This window comes from Prunus avium, chromosome 5 (assembly GCF_965620075.1).
Source record: "Prunus avium chromosome 5, drPruAviu1.hap1.1, whole genome shotgun sequence".
Classification (NCBI taxonomy): domain Eukaryota; kingdom Viridiplantae; phylum Streptophyta; class Magnoliopsida; order Rosales; family Rosaceae; genus Prunus; species Prunus avium.
This window is the reverse complement of record NC_142288.1, coordinates 19,336,575-19,358,555: the sequence shown is the minus strand read 5'-3', so window position 1 is coordinate 19,358,555 and position 21,981 is coordinate 19,336,575. Positions and strand designations below refer to the sequence as shown.

The following is a 21,981-nucleotide window of genomic DNA, read 5'->3' as shown; positions in this document are numbered from 1 at the left end:
AGAAATGTGGGGTTTAAATAGAAAATCTCTTTTTTAATTGATGTAGACTGCACGTAAGAAATAAAATAAATGAAAAACAATAAAATAAAATAAAAAACCAAAAAAAAATTCTAAAAACCCAACCCAAAAAAAAAAAATACTCATCTTCTCTGATCCAGCCTAACCTCCAACCCACCTTCCCCACAGCTTTCGATCCAGCAAAACTAAGAAGACCACCAAACCCACAAGTCTCCGATCTGGAAAACTGCCAGTCGCTGCCACGCCTGGTTCGAGACTTTCCTGATATACCCAAGCGACACCGCCAGCATCGTCGTAACGACAAGCCTCCGATCTGCACAAACCGGCTAAGACGATGCAGCCCTAAGCCGAAGAGATCGCCGATGCGCCTATAGCGATTCCGTCAAGTCTGCCACCGATACTTTGTCTAGTTTTCAGAGAAAAATATGATTTGGGAAGTGAAAGTCGTCAAGAAAAACAAAATGGGTGCTTTGAAAAAACCGTAAAGATTTTGTCCAATTCTTGCCCAAAATCTTCTAGTTCTTCCTTATGTTTTGCTCTTTACTCTAATTACACCGTTGATTTCTCTTTGATCACCAAGATCTTGTGACTCCATGACCTATATTCAAAACCCAAATCCCAAATTTCTCAGATGGGTAAAGATTCTGGGTTTCAATATTGATTCTTGAAGTCCAAATCTCGCTTTTACGTCCAAAAACAAAGCTCTGAACTTGGTCCTCTGCCTGAAAGAAACTCAAAAAAGTAAGCTTTTTTTTTTTATAGTTAATTAAGTTAGATTTGATCCGTGGCTAAAGATCTCAAAAAAAATATTGCTTCTCCACTCTGTCATTCCTCTCTGTAAAGAAATATTCCTCACACCAAAAAGGATGAACCTGGCCTATTCTCTCTTTCATATATTAAATATCCCAAGCCAATTTTCTTCTTTTATATTGTAAATTTTCCTTCTTTCTTTCTTTTAATTTTTTTTTCTTTTCATTCGCTTCTTGCTTACGTTAATTACTAAGCTGTCTCCGTTTTCCCTGCAACTGGGTCTTTTATATTGCCGTTGAATGCTACAGTTGACACTAATTTAACCTCTTTGATATTACGTCTCGCCGGAATGAGAAGAATTGGCGGAACCAGACAAGAGTGTTCCAAATGAGAAGAAGGATGAGCTTTCTGGAGAAGTTGAGGTAGGTTGGAAGGGAGAAGGAGAGAGAAAGAGAGTTGGGTTTTGGGGTGGGGGTGGGCGACGGGAGAGGGATGGCTGAGAGGTGGGGTTGAGTCGGGAGCGAGAGAGGGTTTGGCTAGGTAGGAGAAGAGGGATGAGATTTTTTTTTTCTTCATTTTTTATTATTTTAATATGATTTAAAAATTATTTTTAATATGTACTTTATTTGTCCTCCTGTAAGTCCACGTCAATTAAAAAATAGATCTTACTTTTGTCACATCTTATATTTAACAAAGGCTTTCTATCACAAATGGTCCTTCACATTTACGAAATTATCACGAATGGTCCTTGAGGTTTTTTTGTGACACTAATAGTCCTTAACGTTTGGGCTTTTTATCACAAATGGTTCCTGCCGTTATAAATTCTGTTAAGTGTGATGTGAAAAATAAGTGAAGCCCACCTGTCCAATTACATTGTGACATGTGGATAAAAAATAATTTTTTAATTTTTTAATGAAAATTCCATATTTATTTATTTTTCTACGGGAGAGAGAGACAGAGTAAGAAAGCGGGATGAAAAATTGCAGAAAAATAAAAGGAATTTTCATTAAAAATTTATTTAATTATTTTTTTATCCATATGTCACAATGTAATTGGACAGGTGGGCTCCACTTATCATCCACGTCACACTTAACAGAATGTTTTAACGGCAGGGACCATTTGTGATAAAAAACCTAAACGTTAGGGACTATTAGTGTCACAAAAAAACCTCAAGGACCATTCGTGATAATTTCATAAACGTGAAGGACCATTTGTGATAAAAAGCCTTTAACAAATTAACTAATGGTTTGGCTAACGGAGAAGGTAAATTGTAAGCTTTCCGTGAGATTGAATGTGTACCGGTAAATGCCCCTAAAATTGGATATTGGAGGTTTTATGTAGTTTGTCCTTATTTTAATTGTGAACTTCGAACCGATTTGGGGTGGCTGGTTCAGTTCGGTTTTCCACTGAATTCTCAATTGAAAAAAAAAAACTTTCGGCCGGATTTTCGGTTCAATTTGCGCTATAGTCAGCTCAAAATTTAGGCAACGGCATCTAAATATTCCTAAACCCCCTTTTTTTTTATTTTTTATGACACAACAAGCAGACAAACATCACCGTTCTTTATTAAATCCATCCATCTCCGAAAATCTGAAAACTGAGACAAATATATATAAAATAATTAAAAAAAGCAGGCAAAAAGGCCATAAATGAAAATTGAAAAGAAAATTAAAAAGAAAATACTAAAATTATAATAGCGAAGCTCTTGGACTCGGTGGGTGGGAGGTGCGAAATCGAGGGCTTTCCTTCTACTCTCAGACTCTCTCTCTTTCTGTCAAACACACACATTTCTTTCCCTCTTTTCTCTCTGTTGGATTTTCTTTCTGAAATTCCATCGATCTGTAAGTTATTTTTATATATTTATTTCAATTTACAGTTTTATCATTTTTAACGCAATGCGTTGAATGCAAGCAAAAGAAAAAAGAAAATCTGCGATCTTTTTGCTTGATTTGTCACTGTAGAATTTGCAGGGTAGCTTAGGAACCCTAGATCTCATTCATTTCGGGGTTGTATTATCTACTTGTTAGGCTTGAATTTTTTAAATTGGTGATTCTGAGATTGGTTTTTGCGTGTTTGGCTCTGGATCTCGGGTTTTTCGTCGTGTTGGAGCTCCAATTTCGAGGCTTTTTTGGACTTCGAGGGATTTGAGGGTTGAATTGCCTGTGGGATTTGGTCGATGGCTTCAAATCCTCCTCCATTTCAGGTGGAGGATCAGACCGACGAGGATTTCTTTGATAAATTGGTTGAAGATGACCTGGGGCCCGCCGAATCAGGCCCCAAATGCAACGAAGGAAACGATTCCGATGACGCTAAGGCATTCACCAATCTGAGTAGTGGTGATTCTGTAGCAGCTGTATCTGAGGATTCTGGTGCCAATGCCAAAGCCAAAGACGACGAAAATAAGGCGTTCGCCAATCTGACTATTGGTGATTCTGCAGCTGTATCTGAGGATTTGGGTGCCAGAACCAAAACAAAAGATGAAATAGGTCCTGATGAGTCGAATTCATTCGGGTTCCGTACTGTAATAGAGTCGAAGAATTCGGTTATTGATGATGGAGTGATTCAGTCCAATAATGATGGGGCAGGATCTCAATTGACGTCAGATTCCAGAGTGAGCAAGAGCAACGATTCTGGAGCTTCAGGGGTGAAGGAGATAGGGTGGGGTTCGTTTCATGCTGATTCTGCAGAAAATGGGATTCATGGGTTTGGATCGTACTCAGATTTTTTCAATGAATTGGGAGATAGTTCTGGGGATTTCCCCCCGAAAGTAGACGGAAATTTGAGTACTGAATCAAAAACTGCACCCAGTAATGAAGATCATACAGCACAAGGTTTGAACCATTCGGTTAATAACGAACAATATCAAGAGGGCCAAGCTTATGGAGCAACTGTGGAGGAAAGTAGAAATGAGCAGGATCTAAATAGTACTGAGTATTGGGAAAGTCTTTATCCAGGGTGGAAGTATGACCCTAACACGGGGCAATGGTATCAAGTGGACAGTTTCGATGTGCCTGCAAATGCTGAAGGGAGCTATAGCACTGATTCAGCCAGTGATTGGGCCACTGTTTCTGATAACAAAACTGAGGTTTCTTATTTGCAGCAAACGGCGCATTCCGTTGCGGGAACTGTGACTGAAACTAGCACGACTGGTAGTTTGTCAAACTGGGATCAGGTCTCACAGGGGACTAATGGGTACCCAGCACATATGGTTTTCAATCCTGAATACCCGGGTTGGTACTATGATACAATTGCGCAAGAATGGCGCTCATTGGAGGGGTATAATTCCTCTCTGCAACCAACTGCTCGAGCCCAGAATGATACTAGTTTATATGGTGAGTACAGGCAAGATAGCAATTATGGTTCGCAAGGGGTTGGCAGCCAAGGTCAAGACAGCAGCTGGGTTGGGTCTTATAGTAATTACAATCAACAGGGTTCAAATATGTGGCAAGCTCAGACTGGAACTAACAACGAGGCTTTTCCAAGTTTTGGTGGAAACCAGCAGATGAGTAATTCGTTTGGTCCAATAGTCAACAAGGACCAGCAGAAGTCATTAAATTCTTTCGGAGCAGTTCCTTTGTACAACAAAGCGAGTCAAGGTCATGGTGAGGCTAATGGGACTGTCGGGTTCCAAAGTTTCCTCCCAGGTGGTAACTTTAGCCAGCAGTTTAATCAAGGAAATGCAAAGCTGAGCGAACAAACACAGTTCTCAGATGATTACTACGGCAATCAGAAACCTTTAAATTATTCCCAGCAACCTTTCCAGAGTGGCAATCAGTTTTCATATGCTCCCAGCGTAGGAAGATCATCTGCTGGGCGTCCTCCACATGCCCTAGTAACTTTCGGATTTGGCGGAAAACTCATTGTAATGAAGGACAATAGTAGTCTCACGAATTCGTCATATGGAAGTCAGGTGAGGCCTTGAAACCTCCTTTCTTTAAGATTAATGAAGGCTCCATTTGGTTGACAAAAGGCTGATGGAAGGAAATAAAAATCCAAATTTTTTCGAAGTGGTTATATAATCTTCCACTGGTTTCCTGAATAGAGATAGAAAGTTAGAAACTAGAAAGAATCGTTTTATCGATTGATAACCTGTATTAGGTACTGACTTGATTTATGTTTGGTCCCAAATTCCTTCTCAGACTTGTGGCCAAATGGAGCATACAACTTTTCTGTTTACATTGTTCCATGAAAGGCCTAATTATGCATGTTTTATTGTTATGTGAAGGATCCTGTAGGAGGCTCAGTTTCTGTCCTGAACTTGATAGAAGTTTTTACAGAAAAGACTGGTGCTTCAAGTTTTGGAATGAGTACTTGTGATTATTTTCGTGCTTTGTGCCAACAATCCTTCCCAGGTCCCTTGGTTGGAGGGAGTGTTGGAAGCAAAGAGTTGAACAAATGGATTGATGAGAGGATTGCTAACTGTGAATCATCAGAGATGGACTATAGGAAAGGCAAAGTATTGAGGTTGCTTCTTTCTTTGCTTAAGATAGCTTGTCAGCATTATGGAAAACTTCGATCTCCTTTTGGAACCGACAATGTATCAAGGGTAAATCACATTCCTGTCCTCTGGTACTTGTAGCTTCTGAAACTTCTCTTAAGTTGAACTCTATTTCTTTTAAGTTATCCTGCATTTTGTCACGCATATTGTCACCTCTTTCTCTGTTTGTGTGTTTGTGTGTATTTATGTGAGATAAAGGCATATCTTCTCGTGAATGGTTTCTCAACTTTTCTCCTAGCAAGAGTATTTTTTAGGAGCCACATAGAGATATGACTAATATGCATCTTGTATACTTTTGGGCTTCTCTTCTGATAGGAAAGCGACACTCCAGAATCAGCAGTTGCTAAACTTTTTGCATCTGCAAAGAGCAACAGTGTACAATTCAGTGAATATGGTGCTCTTAGTCACTGCGTGCAGAAAATGCCTTCAGAAGGACAAATGCGGGTATGGATAAACAACTCTGATAACAACTCCCCTTCTCTCTAAATTATCAAAATTTTCATTTTGTAATAGGGTGGTTGTATGTCCTAGGCAACTGCTTCTGAGGTACAAAATCTTCTGGTTTCTGGTAGAAAGAAAGAGGCTTTACAATGTGCACAAGGGGGTCAGTTGTGGGGACCTGCGCTTGTTATTGCTTCACAGCTTGGGGAACAGGTTTGTTGCCCATTGATGCTAAATTCGAAGACTTCAATCAGATGTTACTTTCTTGAGTTACATTGTCAGTTTGTACTGAAGGATGCACTCATCTCACCCTTTTTTTCTCTTCCTTTTCCTCTGGTTGGGATGGCGGCTTGGAACAACTTCAGTTCTACGTTGATACTGTAAAGCAAATGGCACTTCGTCAGCTAGTTGCAGGATCTCCCTTGCGGACATTATGCCTGCTCATTGCCGGGCAACCTGCTGAAGTGTTCTCCGCTGACACTACATCTGAGATCAATCTACCCAGTGCTGTTAATACGCCTCAACAACCTGCAGAGGTGAGATATCTATTTAAAAACTGCCCATTGGGATAGGCTTTAGCGATTTATATACAATACTAGCAAGCTCACCTGTTTTTTAGTTTCCTTTAGAAAGTGAATAGACAAACAATAGTAATTATGCATTTAGTTTCAATAGGTATTAAAAGAGAAGGGGAATCGCACTAAAGCAAGAGAGGAGGTTCGTATAAAGGATACAAGCTAGAAGATTAGAAGACAGTTGCTTCTTGGATCAATATGTTGCTTCTCATAGCTATATGCATGTAGTGTAGTCCATTTAGGGACATCCGATTAAATTTGAACATAGCGTTACCTGTAATGCTGCAGTTGGTAGTACAATTGGAATAAGAAGTTCTCTAATTTCATCTTCTTTTTCTGAATTCTTTAGCAGTACGTTTGCCTTAAAATGCTTTTTGTTTCTATTATGCAACTACAGTTTGGTGCAAATAAAATGCTTGATGACTGGGAGGAGAATCTGGCTGTGATAACTGCAAACAGAACAAAAGATGATGAACTCGTAATTATTCATCTTGGAGATTGCTTATGGAAGGATAGGAGTGAGGTATGATACTGTTACATGTAACCTTTTTCCTTTACGTATGTTAACTTTTTATCACTTAATCTGACATGAGTTGTGTATCAGATTACTGCAGCACACATCTGCTATTTAGTGGCAGAAGCAAATTTTGAGTCATACTCCGATAGCGCAAGACTATGTCTAATTGGAGCAGATCACTGGAAATCACCTCGAACTTATGCTAGTCCAGAGGCCATTCAGGTGCTTTTCGAATTCTGTTATCTTTTATGTATTAACTCTTCATTTTATTCTTCAGAAACTTCTTCTTGTGCTAGTTATTTTTTTGCGCCTGGATCATGCCTGAATGTACACTTTAATGCAACAGTGCGAATCTGGACTCCAAGTAACTTTGTATGGTAGCTTTATCAGAGATTTCAGGGTTGAAAGTTAATGTTTTTTTTGTAACATCCTTAAATCATAGCATAAGCCAGGTCTTGGACACTAGATCAACAGTGTCTAATCTCATTTGTCTCTCTTTTTAGTGTTTTCCCCTCCCCTAATTCCTAATTCGATTTTTTTTACCCTAACCTGTTCATTTATCTTTCTTCTCTACTTGATCTTTATTTTCTTTTATTTTACCCTTTGAGCAAAAAGTAACGACTTCCTAATGTCTCACATATAGCTTCAATATAAATTCTCTCCTTCAAAAACTGATTCTTACTTGCTTGTTCAGATGCAATGAGACATAATAATTGCTTAATGAGAGTCTTGTATTAATTCCTTTAAGCAATGCTTTCTGGAGTCTATACTCAGTTTGCCCTTATGGTCTTTTGACAGAGGACTGAACTATATGAATATTCAAGGGTGCTTGGAAACTCTCAGTTTATCCTTCTACCATTTCAGCCATATAAGCTCATATATGCGCACATGCTTGCTGAAGTTGGAAGAGTTTCTGACTCGTTGAAGTAAGCATGTGCATTTTTCTTTTATTTGGTTCCTTCTTTCACATCAGCTTTTCTTAACAAAGTGCATGTAATACAGGTACTGTCAAACAATACTAAAGTCTTTGAAAACCGGAAGAGCACCAGAAGTGGAAACGTGGAAGCAGCTAGTATTATCTCTTGAGGAGAGGATTAAAACCCATCAGCAGGTAGTTCTTTGTCCTATTTTTTTTATGTTCATCATTTTCAAGCTAATATGACGAATCCCTCTGAATGCACATTCCATTTTCAGGGTGGATACTCTGTAAATTTGGTTTCTACAAAGTTTGTAGGTAAATTGCTCAACTTGTTTGATAGTACTGCACATCGTGTTGTTGGGGGCCTACCACCACCTGCACCATCCACATACCAAGGAAGTACTCAAGGTAATGACCATTACCAGCAGCCAATGGGCCCTAGAGTATCTGCTAGTCAATCAACTATGGCCATGTCGTCGTTAATTCCTTCTGCTTCAATGGAACCCATAAGTGAGTGGGCAGCTGATGGCAATAGAAAGCCAATGCATAATAGAAGTGTTTCAGAGCCAGACTTTGGTAGAACTCCAAGACAGGTGTGTAAAATTCTCCATGTGTAAAGTTCACTCATGCGTGTGCACACATTCTCAGTGCATTACAACACCCATATATGCAATTAATCACCTCTTTGATTTCTGTGTGCTTGATTATACAATTTTTTGACATCTCTTCTCATTATGAGTTCAGGTTGATTCATCAAAGGAAACGGCTTCACCTGATGCCCAAGGAAAAGCCTCAGGGGGTACTTCTCGCTTTGCTCGTTTTGGTTTCGGGTCACAGCTGTTGCAAAAGACTGTGGGTCTAGTCTTAAGACCTCGCCCAGGCAAACAGGTAGTTTCTACTTTCATATATTACAGTTTCCTTCATCCCCCCCTCCCCTTCTTTTTCTTTTCTCTTTCTCATAAACATTTTTGAGAAAGAAGTACAGATGTTGTCTCTTCTGGTAAATCATCACTAACAAATTTTCTACCTGTTACTGAAGGCTAAGTTGGGTGAAACAAATAAGTTCTACTATGATGAAAAACTTAAGAGATGGGTTGAGGAAGGTGTTGAACCCCCAGCTGAAGAAGCTGCCTTGCCTCCTCCTCCGACAACTACGGCCTTCCACAATGGTGTGTCTGATTACAACTTGAAATCTGTTTTGAAGAAAGAAGGGTCTCCCACTAAGGGCAGCCCAGATTTACAAACTTCAACCCCTCCAGGACCAACTTCAGGAACCCCACCTATTCCACCCAGCTCAAATCAATTCTCAGCTCGTGGACGGTTGGGTATTCGGTCCAGGTAAATAAGTTCGCTCTGTCTCTCTCAACCAACCTTCCAAACCCCCTTACGTTGTGCATTAAGTGAAGGTCATCTTTAATTTCCTTGGTTGAATTACTATAATTCCCTTCTGACCTTCTTGCTAGAACTGCTTGAAAACCTGAAATTTTGAAGAGAAATGCCCATCTCTTAAATAGCTGGTGGTATAATATTGTTTGAACCAAACTGGGAAATTTATTTTGAAAGCACAGACTTCCACTCCACCAGGGTTTTCTTCGCAGAACTGGAGAACCAGATCATCCAACCTAACTACCAATCAACTTGGACGTGATTTTGGCCATTAGAAATTTATGTGGATTTTATGAACCTAAGAAGTTAATATTTCTAAAGTTCTCTCAATTTTAATCCTTCCATTCAAAAGGTTTTTTTTTCTCTGGGACTGAGTTTTCACAAGCCCTTTGCAGAGCAAAGTCAATGTTATGCCCTTTCACCAAAATTTCCAGTATTCATCAAATGAGGGAATGAATTTGACCTGACTATATTGTTTGTGGAATTTTGGCAGATATGTTGACACATTCAACCAAGGTGGTGGAAGCCCAGCAAACTTGTTCCAGTCACCTTCTGTTCCATCAGTTAAGCCTGCCGTGGCTGCCAATGCAAAGTTTTTCATTCCCACCTTAGGATCATCAAGTGAACAGACTATGGAGGCTATTGCTGAAAGTGTGCAAGAAGATGTTGCAACTAAGGAAGTTCCCTCAACATCTGCTATGAATGACCCATTCCAGACTCCTCTGCCCCCATCTTCAACGACCATGCAAAGGTTCCCGAGCATGGGTAATATTCATGGCATGGGAGTTGCTACAAATGCTAATGGCTCTGTTCCACCCCACTCACGACGGACAGCCTCATGGGGTGGAAGCTCCAATGATGTATTTAGCCCTCCTCCCAAGATGGGGGAAATAAAACCTCTAGGGGAGGCATTAGGCATGTCCCCAGCTATGTTTAGGCCTAGTGAGCCTTCTATGATGCGCGTGCCAATGAATGGTGGCAGTTTTGGTGATGACCTTCATGAAGTGGAACTTTGAGCCGAAGTAATGAAGATGTAAATATCAAGTTTTGCTCCTAGCGATCAATACAATACTTGTGATGTTCCTGCTCCTGCATCTCTCAAAAAGTCAAATGGTGGGTATGTATGTGCCAGAAGTACGTTCCATAGAACAATTATTTTCGTTATCAAAATCCCTACTCCCGACCCTAACATGTTGTATGTTCAGTTGTAATTGGCGCAATTCCTTTTTTCTCGAGCCAATATTTTATTTTAATGCCCGGGGAGTTGCCACCATTTTAGGCTTGGGAGCTGGTTTTTTTTTTTCTGGTTTCCTTTGACAAAAAAGCCTGCATGGGCGCCATTGTACAGATCATTTTTTCATTTGTTTAAAAACAGTAAACGTTCCTTGAAGTAGATAAAAGGGTCTACAGATCTTCTCAAGGGAAAAGGATAGTGTATCGAATTGAGAGAAAAATAAGATGCCTTGTTTTGTTCTTTGGTTATGTATTGCTATTACTTTGTGACACTGAATTAATGTTTAAAAGGCCGGATTTTACTCTCTTCTCTTTTTTAAGTTGCAAAATATCCAGCAATAGTTCTTGATGAAAATAAGGAAAATGTCTTGGGCAGATTTCAGAGCTGAAATTAACCCACAACCATTTAAGCAGTGGGGAAGATATATGTTAGAGAGTGAGTTTGGTTTCTCTGTTGTTTTTTTTTTTTTTTTTTTTGGTTAATTGGTGAGAGGAAGAGAAATTCCATTAATAACCCAAGAACATTACAAAAGGGCCGACGTATTAACAGTGGCTTTATTAAAACCTTCTCATGAAAACCACATTGGAAAACTCTCAAGCAAGGAAAGAGTACCACACATGTAGCAGACTAACAAGAGAGTCCAGACAAAAAAAAACACAGAACAATCACCTCTTAAAACAAAACTACCCCACCAACAAACACAAACTAAGAAAACCCATCGAAAAAGCACACCAATGCCTCTCTAGTTCTGTCAAAGAAGGCCTCCTATGTAAACATAGTCATTTGTACAGCTCGAGAATTGTTCAGCATGCAATGGGCATAACCAAAAGAACACCAAAAACGAACAACCCACAAAAACAAAAACCAAAAAAACAAACTGAAGCAAAACGAACCCATCAAAGGAGCACACTAGGGATGGCAACGGGCCTGGTATAGCAATACCATCCCTGTCCCTACTCCCCATACCCGCCCTTATCCCCGGTTTGAATTTTCGGGGAATTCTCATCCCCGTCCCCATCAAGGGTTGGTATTCCAAACCCGGCCCGAATCCCCAGTTTTTAAAACAATTAAAAAAAATTATTCATGTTATGACACTTAAATTTCACCTTAAACTATCATTCAATTGAATTATAAAATTTCACTCAACTATTCAAAATCATCTCAATTTAATTTCACAGAGTTTCACCATTCTACAAAGCTTAGGATAACTTTTAATTGTTATGGCATTCATTGCAGAAGTAGATACTCATGTATAATGCATTTGATGACCAGATAACTACCATCTAACACATCAGAATGTTCATCATAGTCGAGCATGAAAACACCCAGATAATCAAGTGGGGATTCTTTGTTAGCAACCCATATTATTGGTGTATTTGGGATTGTGTTGTACCATATACCAAGGAAGTATTTGGTGGAATTTTCAAGTATTAAGAAGAGACATTCCAAAGTTTCATCATCTTACAAAGGTTAGGATAATTTTTTTGTTGCTATATTATATTATATAACATATTTATTAATTAAAAACAAATACATCACTTATTGGGCCGAGTTCGGGAATGGGGATAACAATGCCTTTCCCAACCTGTCTCCGATCGGGTATTTTTAAAAATCAGGGATCCCCATACTTACCCCCGTTTTTCCCCGAAATCTTCCCCCATTAGGGCAAGGAACCTAATGGAGACCCAACCCGACGGGGATTTCTACCATCCCTAGAGCACACCAACGCCTCTCAGATTTTGTCAAAGAAGACCTCATGTAAACATAGTCATATGTACAACGCGAGATTTGTTCAGCATACAATGGGCAGAACCAAAACAACACCATGACAAACAATCCACAAGAACAAAGCACAAATGAACAAACTTAAGCAATACGAGACCCATCGAAAAAGCACACCATCTCTCAGGTTCTGTCAAAGAAGACCTCTTATGTAAACATAGTCCTTTGCACAACGCCAGAACCTCTTATGTAAACATAGTCCTTTGCACAACGCCGGAGTTGTACAATATGCAATGGGTAAAAAACAAAGGAACACCAACACGTACCACCATGGAAACAAAACACAAAATTAAGAAGAACTACCTCGAGACCCAACTTACTCCCATACCAGCCTATTGTCCTAAAGAAGAAAACTTCAGGTTACTTAACATTCGTCGGATGTCAAGCCCACAAACGTTCCAACTGAGAATTATCAGGAGACCTTGGACACTCTTGTCAGCAGAGCCATTGGTACCAAATCGTCGATGGCTAGAAACATTGATGCCACCATCGATCATATGCTCTCCCACCATCAATTCTAGCACACTTCCATTTCCCACCGTAGATCAAGATCTGAACAAAGGCCGCCGAAATACCAATCACTACAACCTTTTACCCGATCACTACTCCAACCTTTTACCCGATGTGTAAGCAACTTAAGACTCCCAAGCGAGCACTCAATATTGTCGAGCCCCACTTCCCCATCAAGATCAAACAGCCCCATAGAAAAAACACACAAAAATATAAAGCCCAACCTTGTACATTGAGAACAGAAGGACACAAGCCCCATGGGAGGAAGACCTTGGGAAGGAGAGATTTCACTTCCTCAAATAACCTCCTCATTCTAGCCTTTCCGGGGTCTCCAATCTAAATGTAGACCTTAGGATGGAGAGCAACCAAACACAGAGCCCGTGAGCGAGGAAACCGGACGAGAAACATGAAGAGCCGACGCTGCCCTCCCCACAGAGAACAACGCAAAAACCACTAGGCCCAACACACCAAGAACCCAGAGAGACAATCAGAAGGGGCAGAGAGAGACGACACAGAAAATGGATCAAGAAAACTGGAGAAAACCCTAACCCTAGCCGTCAACAATTTTGGCTCTCCTCTCGTGAACGAGAGTGAAATTAACCCACCACCAATTAAGCAGTGGGGAAGATATATTTGGGAGTAGGTTCGGTTTCTCTAATTCCACGTAAATAGTTCAATTCCATAAATAATATAAGTTATGGGACTAGGATCAAACACGCACTGGCTGTAATTATAAAATTTAACTGGTACTTCATCCCAAAAAAGGTTGGTCAAGAGAATAAATAGCGAAAAAGTGCGCAGAATTAAGACAAATATTTCTTACATGAGATACTGCAGACCTTACAGGCCTAAAAGAATGGAAGCCAAGCCGGCTTGAAGCTATAAAATTCTCTATACATAATAAGTTCGCGAATCAGAATCAGTCTTACAAAATGAGGGGAAAACTGTTCGGGAACCAAAAGCAATCACATCAAAATTCAGCTGAACCAGGTGCCCGGGGAAAAGGGATAACATCTCTGATGTTCTCTATCCCAGTTACAAATTGTAAAAGTCTTTCGAAACCCAAACCAAAGCCCGCATGAGGAACTGGAGAAACAAGGAGAAGGGAAATTAAACATCAAATAATTTATCCACTCAGAATATAGAAGCTCAATCGATAAACTATATACTATCGACTACATCTCATGTTTTATTAACGTTCATTCTGGACGGATCATGTTAACTTAGACGACCTCCTAGTGATTTGTATGTATAAAATTATCCATAAATACTACCTTTGTTTTCTAAATTTGAGTGGGGTGAGAAAAGGGTGGGAGAGTGGGAACAGCAGCACTCTTAACTTTAAGTTCAGATTTTCAAGTTGCGTAGTAGCGCATATTCTCTCAGCATTCATTCAGCCACTAGAGTAATTTTTCAAGTTCAAAAAACAGAATTCCTCACCTGAACCGTAACGACGCAAATCAAGATACCACCAGTAGCTGTCCTTATTCAGCTTTGATTCATCCAACCTTTCTTCTAGATATTCAAGCCTCTCTTCTCTCTGGCTTCCACCAATAAGCTCGCCAACCTGACAAAAAAACAATCACAATTTACTAGCAAAAACAATACTATAAAACATCACTGACTAAATGGCACGATACATCACTGAATTGACACAAAAATTGACACAACATGGTCTGGTTTTGATGATAGAACTAAATACATTACAATGTAACCCTAAAGCCAAAGTATTAAATAAACCGAACCATGTTAGTCAGGTTATGTCTTATCATGTTTGCTTTTCTGTTTTATTTTGTGTTGTCTTAGTCAAAGCACAACCCAGAAACACGAATTGCCACTATAGACCTGCCTCAACAGGATTGCTGAACCGCAAACCTTTGGCATTCCAGAACATTCTCTTGTTATCTGTAATTCAACTAAGCATAGCGTCATACATGTGTGTATCTAATGTGGAGTTGAAAAGTATGCAAGACACAACCTAACAAAATCACTATACCCTCTAGAATAAATTTTAGACAGCAATAAAATTTTATTAATAGCTACAGGATAGCAATAATAGAAATGCAATGATATATTGCTAAAATTACCCGGGGAACCAACATATCCATAGCTGCAACAGTCTTCCCATCATCATTTCGCCGCATATAAAATGCTTTGATGTCCTGAAATAGGAATGTGTCTTGAATATCTTCAGAGAAGTAGTTCGATAAGTGGAATTAAATTTCATAATTAGTTTTTCCCTTCCATGATTATTCCAAAAAATAGGAAAAGATACAATGGAGGGGTTCATGCCTTCGGATAATCTCTGACAATTACAGGGCATCCGCTAAATGCCTTTTCAGTTAAATAACGTTCATGCTCACTCTGCAAATCACAACCCCACTTGACCTAAAAACAAGCATTGAATAGGAGTCAGAATGTAAAATGCAAAACACGGTGAAAGCCACATATTGAGAAAGAATAATACTATTGCCACGGATGTACCAGTATACAATGATGGAAATAAGCACCATCTTTTGTAACCAGTGGACAGTATATGAATACTGACAGTTTCACAGCAAGTATTAAAATAGAAAACGCTAAAAGATGAATGATGAGTATCTTCTGACTCACTGAACGTAAATCAACTAAGTTTCTTTTCCAAACTCAGAGTATGCTTAAAGGGGCATCATCGGTTATATATCATGAAACATCAGCCTGAGTCATAATGCTCACATGTCTAAAGCTTCCTATTATCAGAAGATCAGAAAGTGGCAATCCAGTGGGAGGGCATCTGTATTATACACGTTGATAAAATTAATGTCACTGTTATCTGATCTAAAAATAAGCAAGCAATGTTTTGGTTATGGGAGGATTTAAATATTAACAAAATCTTCTCCTGAAGCTCCACGGAGCAGTGATTATGATGAGGTCATATCACAATGCTTAGAAGAAGAATACTAAATACCATCCTTACATTACATACGCACTAGAACATAGTTGAATTAGATAAGAGGAAAGAACCAAAGATTATGGCAAACAATTAAGATTCCAGATAATTGTTTATCTTTTGAATTTGATAGAAGATTCCAGAGACCTTTTAATATCATGACAAGCATCAGAGGGAAACTTTTTTACAAGAACAGAGTTGGTAAAAAATGCTTTAAGTAGTTGGCCATACTGGGAATTCGAATTTCTTATTTGCTCTGAGAAGAAGTTCAACTGCATCAGTATAAGTCAACTGCACGAAGTCTTTGTCTGCCACATCCTGTTGATTGGACACACAGAGAGAGAGGTAAGAAATATAATGAGGGGACAATAATAATTGGAATTTTGGAAAGCAGGGCATAGCTTAGTCGTCATATAAATAACCAATTCGGAAAAAGAACATAGAAAGAGGATTTAATTTATAGCATAGAGGATAAAGGACAAATTACGCCAAGAGCTCATACACTTAATCGATCTATGATTCCTTTCTCAATCCAAGTGTTAAAAAATTCCATGTCTTCCTTGCAATTTTCGAGGACGTGTCTCACCTTCAAGAATGGAAGTATATGTTACTCTAAAATCCAAAAATAACAATGTCACTTGACAATTCTAGCAAGTTGGTTGGTGAGTTTTCCAGAAAATGGTTTGATAATAGTGTTCATGAAAATAGTTTTGAAAGATAACATACTACGTACTGGAGATAGGCAGTTGCACAGGCCATGTCATCATTGAGATCAGCAAATGCAAGTTCCGGTTCAATCATCTTAACCAAGGCAGAAAAGGGAATTAAATTATAAGAAGAATACAACCCAACAAGCTAAATAAAGAAAGGAATGTGGAAAGAAAAAATAACTAAAACTTACCCAAAATTCAGCCAGGTGCCTGGAAGTGTTGGAATTTTCAGCCCGAAATGTGGGACCAAATGTATACACCTGGAAAACGATTCTTGGTTTTATCTTGGAAAGATACACTGATTGTAATCCGAATTTGGTACTAGAATGAGGACAAGCATGGGTGCATGAAAGAAAAAACATACATCAGAAAGAGCAGTAGCATAGGTTTCAGCATTGAGTTGGCCAGAGACAGTCAAGAACGCTGGCTTCCCGAAAAAATCCTGAGACCATAATATTAAAATCAAAACTCAAATGGAAGTCGCATAAAAATTTAACAAGAGGACCCACTAACTTTGGTCAATTCCAAATATTATTAAAACGGAAGTTTGCTACACAACCTCTTTCCTAGTTGTGCGATGTAAAAACCTCCCCATCCCAATGGTAAAGATCAAACTGTTAAAAGTTTTTTTTTTTTTTTTTTTAAGAATCAAACTGCTATATTTCAATCTGCATGTTGAACTATCCATGTGTCATTTACAGGTTTGGATCTCAATTTTTCCGTAAGTCCTGATTCATCCCCCCAGGAAAACACCATTTGGAGTTCCTTGAGATGCTAAATTTCTCTACTAGGAATTCAATGTTGGAGCTCATATAACAACTTAGTGGTGTATCAGAGCCATATAATTTGACAGTGTTAGTGAAGCCCAATTATCTCATTCATCACAATACATTTATTTGATTAGACAATATATCATATGAAGTCCAAATATGGTACAAAGGTGAAGTACCTCCGTTGGTGTGATGGGCAGGATGTTTTGAAATACCTAAACCCTAAATTAGAAATCATAATAGAAACCACCACTACATCGTTTTTTTTAATTAGAAGATTCAAAGATTTATATATGCCTAAGGGACTTTTCTTGTTTCCTTTTATCAATGGCAGAATGGCCAAGGGAACGGTAATAATAGTTAATAATATAAGAACATAATTGGTGTGCTGTTGCACTTGCTTTGTTATAACTTAGAAAGAAATTGGAAATGCATCCAACTCACTTGTGACCAATCAACTAGGCCATCCTTCAATCTTGGAATACCATCCACAGGAGAATGAGAGGCTTCTCTGGTGCTTGGAATCTGTTCATTGAACAAATAGAAGAGTTTATATAAGTACTACGCAACATACAGCAGATTTAAGAGCAATGACAACAATGGTACAAGACCAAAATGCACTACTAATCATTCTAAATGGCCTGAAATATAATATGGCATGACATCTTGCACAATGTGTTATCTTCAAGATGCTGAATGCCAATGTATCTTGGCTATGTGTCTCTGTGCAGGCACTAGGAAACAAGGAAACAATTAAGCAAGCCAACGAATACAGATTAAAAATAGAACATTGTCCGCTGGAAAAAGCACATATTATATGTATAAGTTAATATTCTCTTGCCACACAGTAATGGAACATAAGATGTTCATTTCATTAGACTGTGAACCTGGCAAAATTCAGGAAAGAACCGTCCTAATCAATGGTCTAAAAAATCAGTGTGGCAGCATAAGCTTCTTATGTTGCCAGACTATCTGACAAGAGAACATTTCATGTATAATATATTGCAAAAATAAACCTGCAAATAGCATATAAGAGAAGCCAAAAAAGGAGTAAAAACTTAATAGAATTACAACTGGCATAGTGATACACATGCTGCAAACTGTTATATCAGAAACAGCAATGTTTTGAACAAAAATAATGAGACAACTTTTAAGGAACAGTGCTCACCAAAGTAGTCACACAGAATTGTTCGCCTGCTCCTTCACAATCTGAAGCAGTAATAATGGGACTTGAGACCCACACAAATCCATTTTCTTGGAAAAATGTGTGGGTAGCATATGCCAAAGCATTTCTCACTCTTGCGACCTAAAACCATCATGCAATTGAAAAATTAAGATAATTGATTTAGACATTGTAGATAGATCCACAGAGAAAATACTAAAAAGATGCACACATTATTGTTTGCCACGCTGAACTTCTGTCATACTTAATTAGGTAAGAAATGTCTCAAAGTAATGATGAATGAATACTTGTGTAAGTATGCCAATACAAAATATCTGAATACACGTGTAGATTAGTCCAGTTGACTTCAATATGCACTTATCCCGAAAAAAAAAATTCAACAGATTTACGCGCCCAACTGGAACAGCAAGTGAAGAATAAATGGTAGGTCTAGTGAGTAATTTTATTTTTTTTAAAGTTGGGTTTCAAAAAAATGAAATTGTGAATGATCTGGATCACTTAAACTTGAACTTCTATGCATGCTAAATCAAATTATATCAACTTAGGTCACCCATCAAATGTCAGCTTCACTCACTTTGAACTGAAAATTAGCTATCACCATTATCTCAATGCATTATTTATTGGCTTACTGATATTTATGGATTTAAGAGAAAATTCTAGGAATGCTAACCCAAAATTCAGGTGAGTATTGTCCTTATCCACATATGATCTCTCCATCTTCCTCCTCGCCTTCTCTTTTTTTATAAAAAACAAACAAACAAACAAACAAAAAAGCATCCATTGACAAGGTTCAATTTGCGATTCTCATCAGTTGGATATGCACGAATTTACTAAACCATGACATGTCTTAATCACTCGAGTAAGATTCATGCACCATAAGGCATATTCAAACAACCAAAATAATTAAGAAAGACATAAATGGAAGTCTGATTTCAACGCAATCAACAACGTAGGACTAAATCTATTTAAAAAGAGCAAATGGCAGCATATCCTGAAAATGACAAGTAAAAGAATTTTAAAAATAAAACATGAAAAAGATAAAATGATTGACAAAAAAATTAAAACAACAACAAATAGAACTAAATGGTTTATGTAACTATAGCGAATCAGTAGCAACAAAGATACAGAACCATACCGCACCAAAAGTATTTGTTCTTGGCCGAAGATGAGCTTTTGTTCTCAAAAATTCTCTACTGACCCTTTTCTTTTGGATGGGATATGAAGGATCACTCTTTCCAACCTACAAGACGAAGAGCACTCACGATTATTCCAATTCTTTTGTTGGGAACCTAGAAACTTGAAAGTCCAAAATAATGATTGATAAACTTTGTTGGTTTAGCACTACTCCTAAAAGCTTGAGCTGTTAGGATTAGGTCAACAAGTGTTTTATATTTTAACACCCCTCATATGTGGGCCCATCTCCACCATTAAAGCCCACCATGTGCAATTCAATTTAGATTGGGAGGATGTAATTTTAAGATTAGAGCTCAGTATTTCTTGCTCAGATACCATGAAAAACTTCACGAATTTACAAAACTGGATTATGAAAAGGGGTCCCCAATGTATTTATATATTGCACATTCCAGGCACCTGGCCAATGAGGGACTGTGCTAACACTCCCCCTCAGCACCAGGTACATAGACACTCAACTCTTCCCCCTCCGTGCAAGGCCGGAAACACAAATCAACTGATCTCTACAACAAACCTGCTCTGTACCATGATATACTCCATGGCGAACTCATGCTTGAAAATAAACTTACAAAGGAATGGTGCCCATGTCTTTATACACCACATCACACATCCCAAAAGTCCACAGGTGATGTGGGACTATACTAACAATGATAAGACCACGAATTCAGAACTCAAGCTTACATCTTGAGGCTTTGAATTCAAAAATGAAACTAATAAGTTCACACACAGGTCCCAAACATGGAAAAGTAGCCTTTAGATATCATGTGTTATGTACAGGCTTGAGGCAGAATGCTTCACTTATAGTTGATGAATTAAAATTCTAACCTTTTTTTTCCCACAAATGCTCATTTTTTTAGGGCACAGTCCCCACCCCTCAAGGCAGTGCATGCACAATGGGAACTAAACTGTAAACTATAGCAGATATGTCCAATAAATGTAGTAAGAGATTCCATTTTCAAGTAGTTACATGGTCTCAAACAAGCAAAGTTGCCACAACTGGAAAACAATGAAAAGAGGTAAACAGGAGTGGAGGAATGATAAAACCTATATCACATACCATCAAGATAGTTGTCAAGCTAGACATAGATGACAAGAAATACTAACCACAACAATTTTCTTGACCTTCAATTCCACTTTTTGCTTTGATCCTTGGCTGGCAGCTAATATCCCTTGCACCCATATTGAAGCACCAGTAGTGATCAAGCCAGATTCTACCTATCAATAAGCTCCATAGCTTGAAGTAAAGACACGACGATATGCCACAAATTCCACTAAATTATCAGGGAAACTAATATCTCAAGATAATTTTTTTACTCTAACAAAAAATAACTAACATAATAAACCCATATTATTATAGATATAAACCATGCAACCTAAATATAGACATATTCCACAATGTTAATATGAGAAGCAAGTTTCAGGCTGGCCCAAGAACTGGTGTGAAGTAAACTCATTTGCAAATACAAAAAACACAAGCACATAAGCAATGATCAGAAGAAGCACGCATTCTTCTACCAGTGATTAGTAAACAGTACCTGATCATAACCTTCAGCATCTAAACCCAATACACATTGCATGTTTGAGAGACACGAACCGTCATTAACCTAAAGATGCAAAATTTAACAACAAAAAGACTAAAATTATTAAACTAAAACTAAGAGATTAGGAAAATAATATGTATTCCAATTATATATTGATGCTATTACCTCAATGAATGTAACGCTACTTTGGACCCGAAGAGTCCGAACCCAACCCATAACCAACAAACTCTGGCCCAACCGTTCCAGCCCTTCGTCGGGCCCGCCTTTGATATCCACAACCTTCAGCTTCTTCCTGAACTCCCCAACTCTGTTGTTGCCGCTTTCCGGCCTCCAACTTTCGGCAATTTCCGGTTTCGTCCTCTCGGCGGCTCCTCCGCCGGAGTGGAGAGCTCCGGAGATGACGGTGCAGAAGGACCTCCGGTGAGGGACGGCTGGACCGGCGCCGGAGAACCGGGACGACCTGGGAAGAAATGACGGGAAAGTTGGCGGTTGTGGTTGTACTAGGGTTCGGGGGTAGAAGGAGAAGAACCGGAGGGTTGAGTAGGGGTTGAACCGGAGAGAAGGGGCTGGTGCTAAAGTGGCCATTTTCCCTTCGTTTTCAGTGGAGTGTGTAATTCTGAGTGGTGCTTTTGTTGGTTTTAATATCCACACGGCGCACGTGTCCTTATCAAATTTTAACACGCGTCCCTCTATTTAACATTACTTAAACCCCGAAATAACACCGTTAATTAACCCATAAAATTAGAAAAAACACAGAAAAAAATAAAAGGATTCCAGATGTTTATTTCTTTTTTGATTTCATACTATACAAATCATGTGTGAATTGTTTTACATTTTCTATTTTCTTGGGGAACAAGGTGTTGAATGTAGGGTTCAAAACTTCAGTGAAACTTTATATAATTGACTAAGATAAATAAAGACTAAATTATAATTATAATTATATATATATATATATATATATATATATATATATATATAAATGGCTAAATTGTAGCAATGGTCCATGGACTAAGACCAAATTTTACTT

The 21,981-nt window shown here is 38.5% G+C and overlaps 2 protein-coding genes across 3 annotated transcripts; one reads left to right on the top strand and one right to left on the bottom strand.

The window, feature by feature from the left end:
• Positions 1–2,391: 2,391 nt before the first annotated feature.
• On the top strand, positions 2,392–10,586 carry LOC110757125 (protein transport protein SEC16B homolog). 2 transcript variants are annotated; one of them, XM_088253050.1, is made up of 14 exons: positions 2,392–4,678; positions 4,994–5,314; positions 5,582–5,710; positions 5,798–5,920; positions 6,073–6,243; positions 6,383–6,424; positions 6,680–6,805; positions 6,887–7,021; positions 7,598–7,725; positions 7,802–7,910; positions 7,994–8,311; positions 8,463–8,606; positions 8,758–9,056; positions 9,598–10,586. In XM_088253050.1, the coding sequence occupies exons 1-14, from the start codon at positions 2,945–2,947 to the stop codon at positions 10,118–10,120; spliced, it is 4,302 nt and encodes a 1,433-aa protein (XP_088109176.1). In that variant the 5' UTR covers positions 2,392–2,944; the 3' UTR covers positions 10,121–10,586. The 2 variants fall into 2 exon arrangements, with proteins under 2 accessions (XP_088109176.1, XP_021814369.1); XM_021958677.2 differs by lacking the exon at positions 6,383–6,424 and having other exon boundaries at positions 2,394–4,678.
• A 2,827-nt stretch (positions 10,587–13,413) lies between these two features.
• Positions 13,414–21,579, bottom strand: NS1 (Class II aminoacyl-tRNA and biotin synthetases superfamily protein). The gene is made up of 15 exons (XM_021958732.2): positions 21,120–21,579; positions 20,949–21,017; positions 20,518–20,628; positions 19,358–19,462; positions 18,208–18,345; positions 17,484–17,564; positions 16,634–16,711; positions 16,461–16,529; positions 16,286–16,360; positions 16,062–16,145; positions 15,791–15,877; positions 14,923–15,018; positions 14,718–14,792; positions 14,071–14,197; positions 13,414–13,716 (listed from the first exon to the last, which is right to left on the bottom strand). Exons 1-15 carry the CDS (start codon positions 21,537–21,539, stop codon positions 13,601–13,603), a joined length of 1,731 nt encoding a protein of 576 aa, XP_021814424.1. The 5' UTR covers positions 21,540–21,579; the 3' UTR covers positions 13,414–13,600.
• Positions 21,580–21,981: the final 402 nt, after the last annotated feature.

Bases quoted from the DNA above. Each gene is read 5' to 3' on its own strand.
- LOC110757125 (XM_088253050.1), top strand. From the start codon at position 2,945: ATGGCTTCAAATCCTCCTCCATTTCAGGTGGAGGATCAGACCGACGAG. The intron at 7,726-7,801 runs GTAAGCATGTGC...CATGTAATACAG, and splicing joins AGAGTTTCTGACTCGTTGAA to GTACTGTCAAACAATACTAA. The intron at 9,057-9,597 runs GTAAATAAGTTC...GAATTTTGGCAG, and splicing joins CGGTTGGGTATTCGGTCCAG to ATATGTTGACACATTCAACC.
- NS1 (XM_021958732.2), bottom strand. From the start codon at position 21,539: ATGGCCACTTTAGCACCAGCCCCTTCTCTCCGGTTCAACCCCTACTCA. The intron at 17,565-18,207 runs GTGAGCACTGTT...TTCAATGAACAG, and splicing joins AATTCTGTGTGACTACTTTG to ATTCCAAGCACCAGAGAAGC. The intron at 14,198-14,717 runs GTAATTTTAGCA...TTTTTTTGTCAG, and splicing joins TGGATATGTTGGTTCCCCGG to GTTGGCGAGCTTATTGGTGG.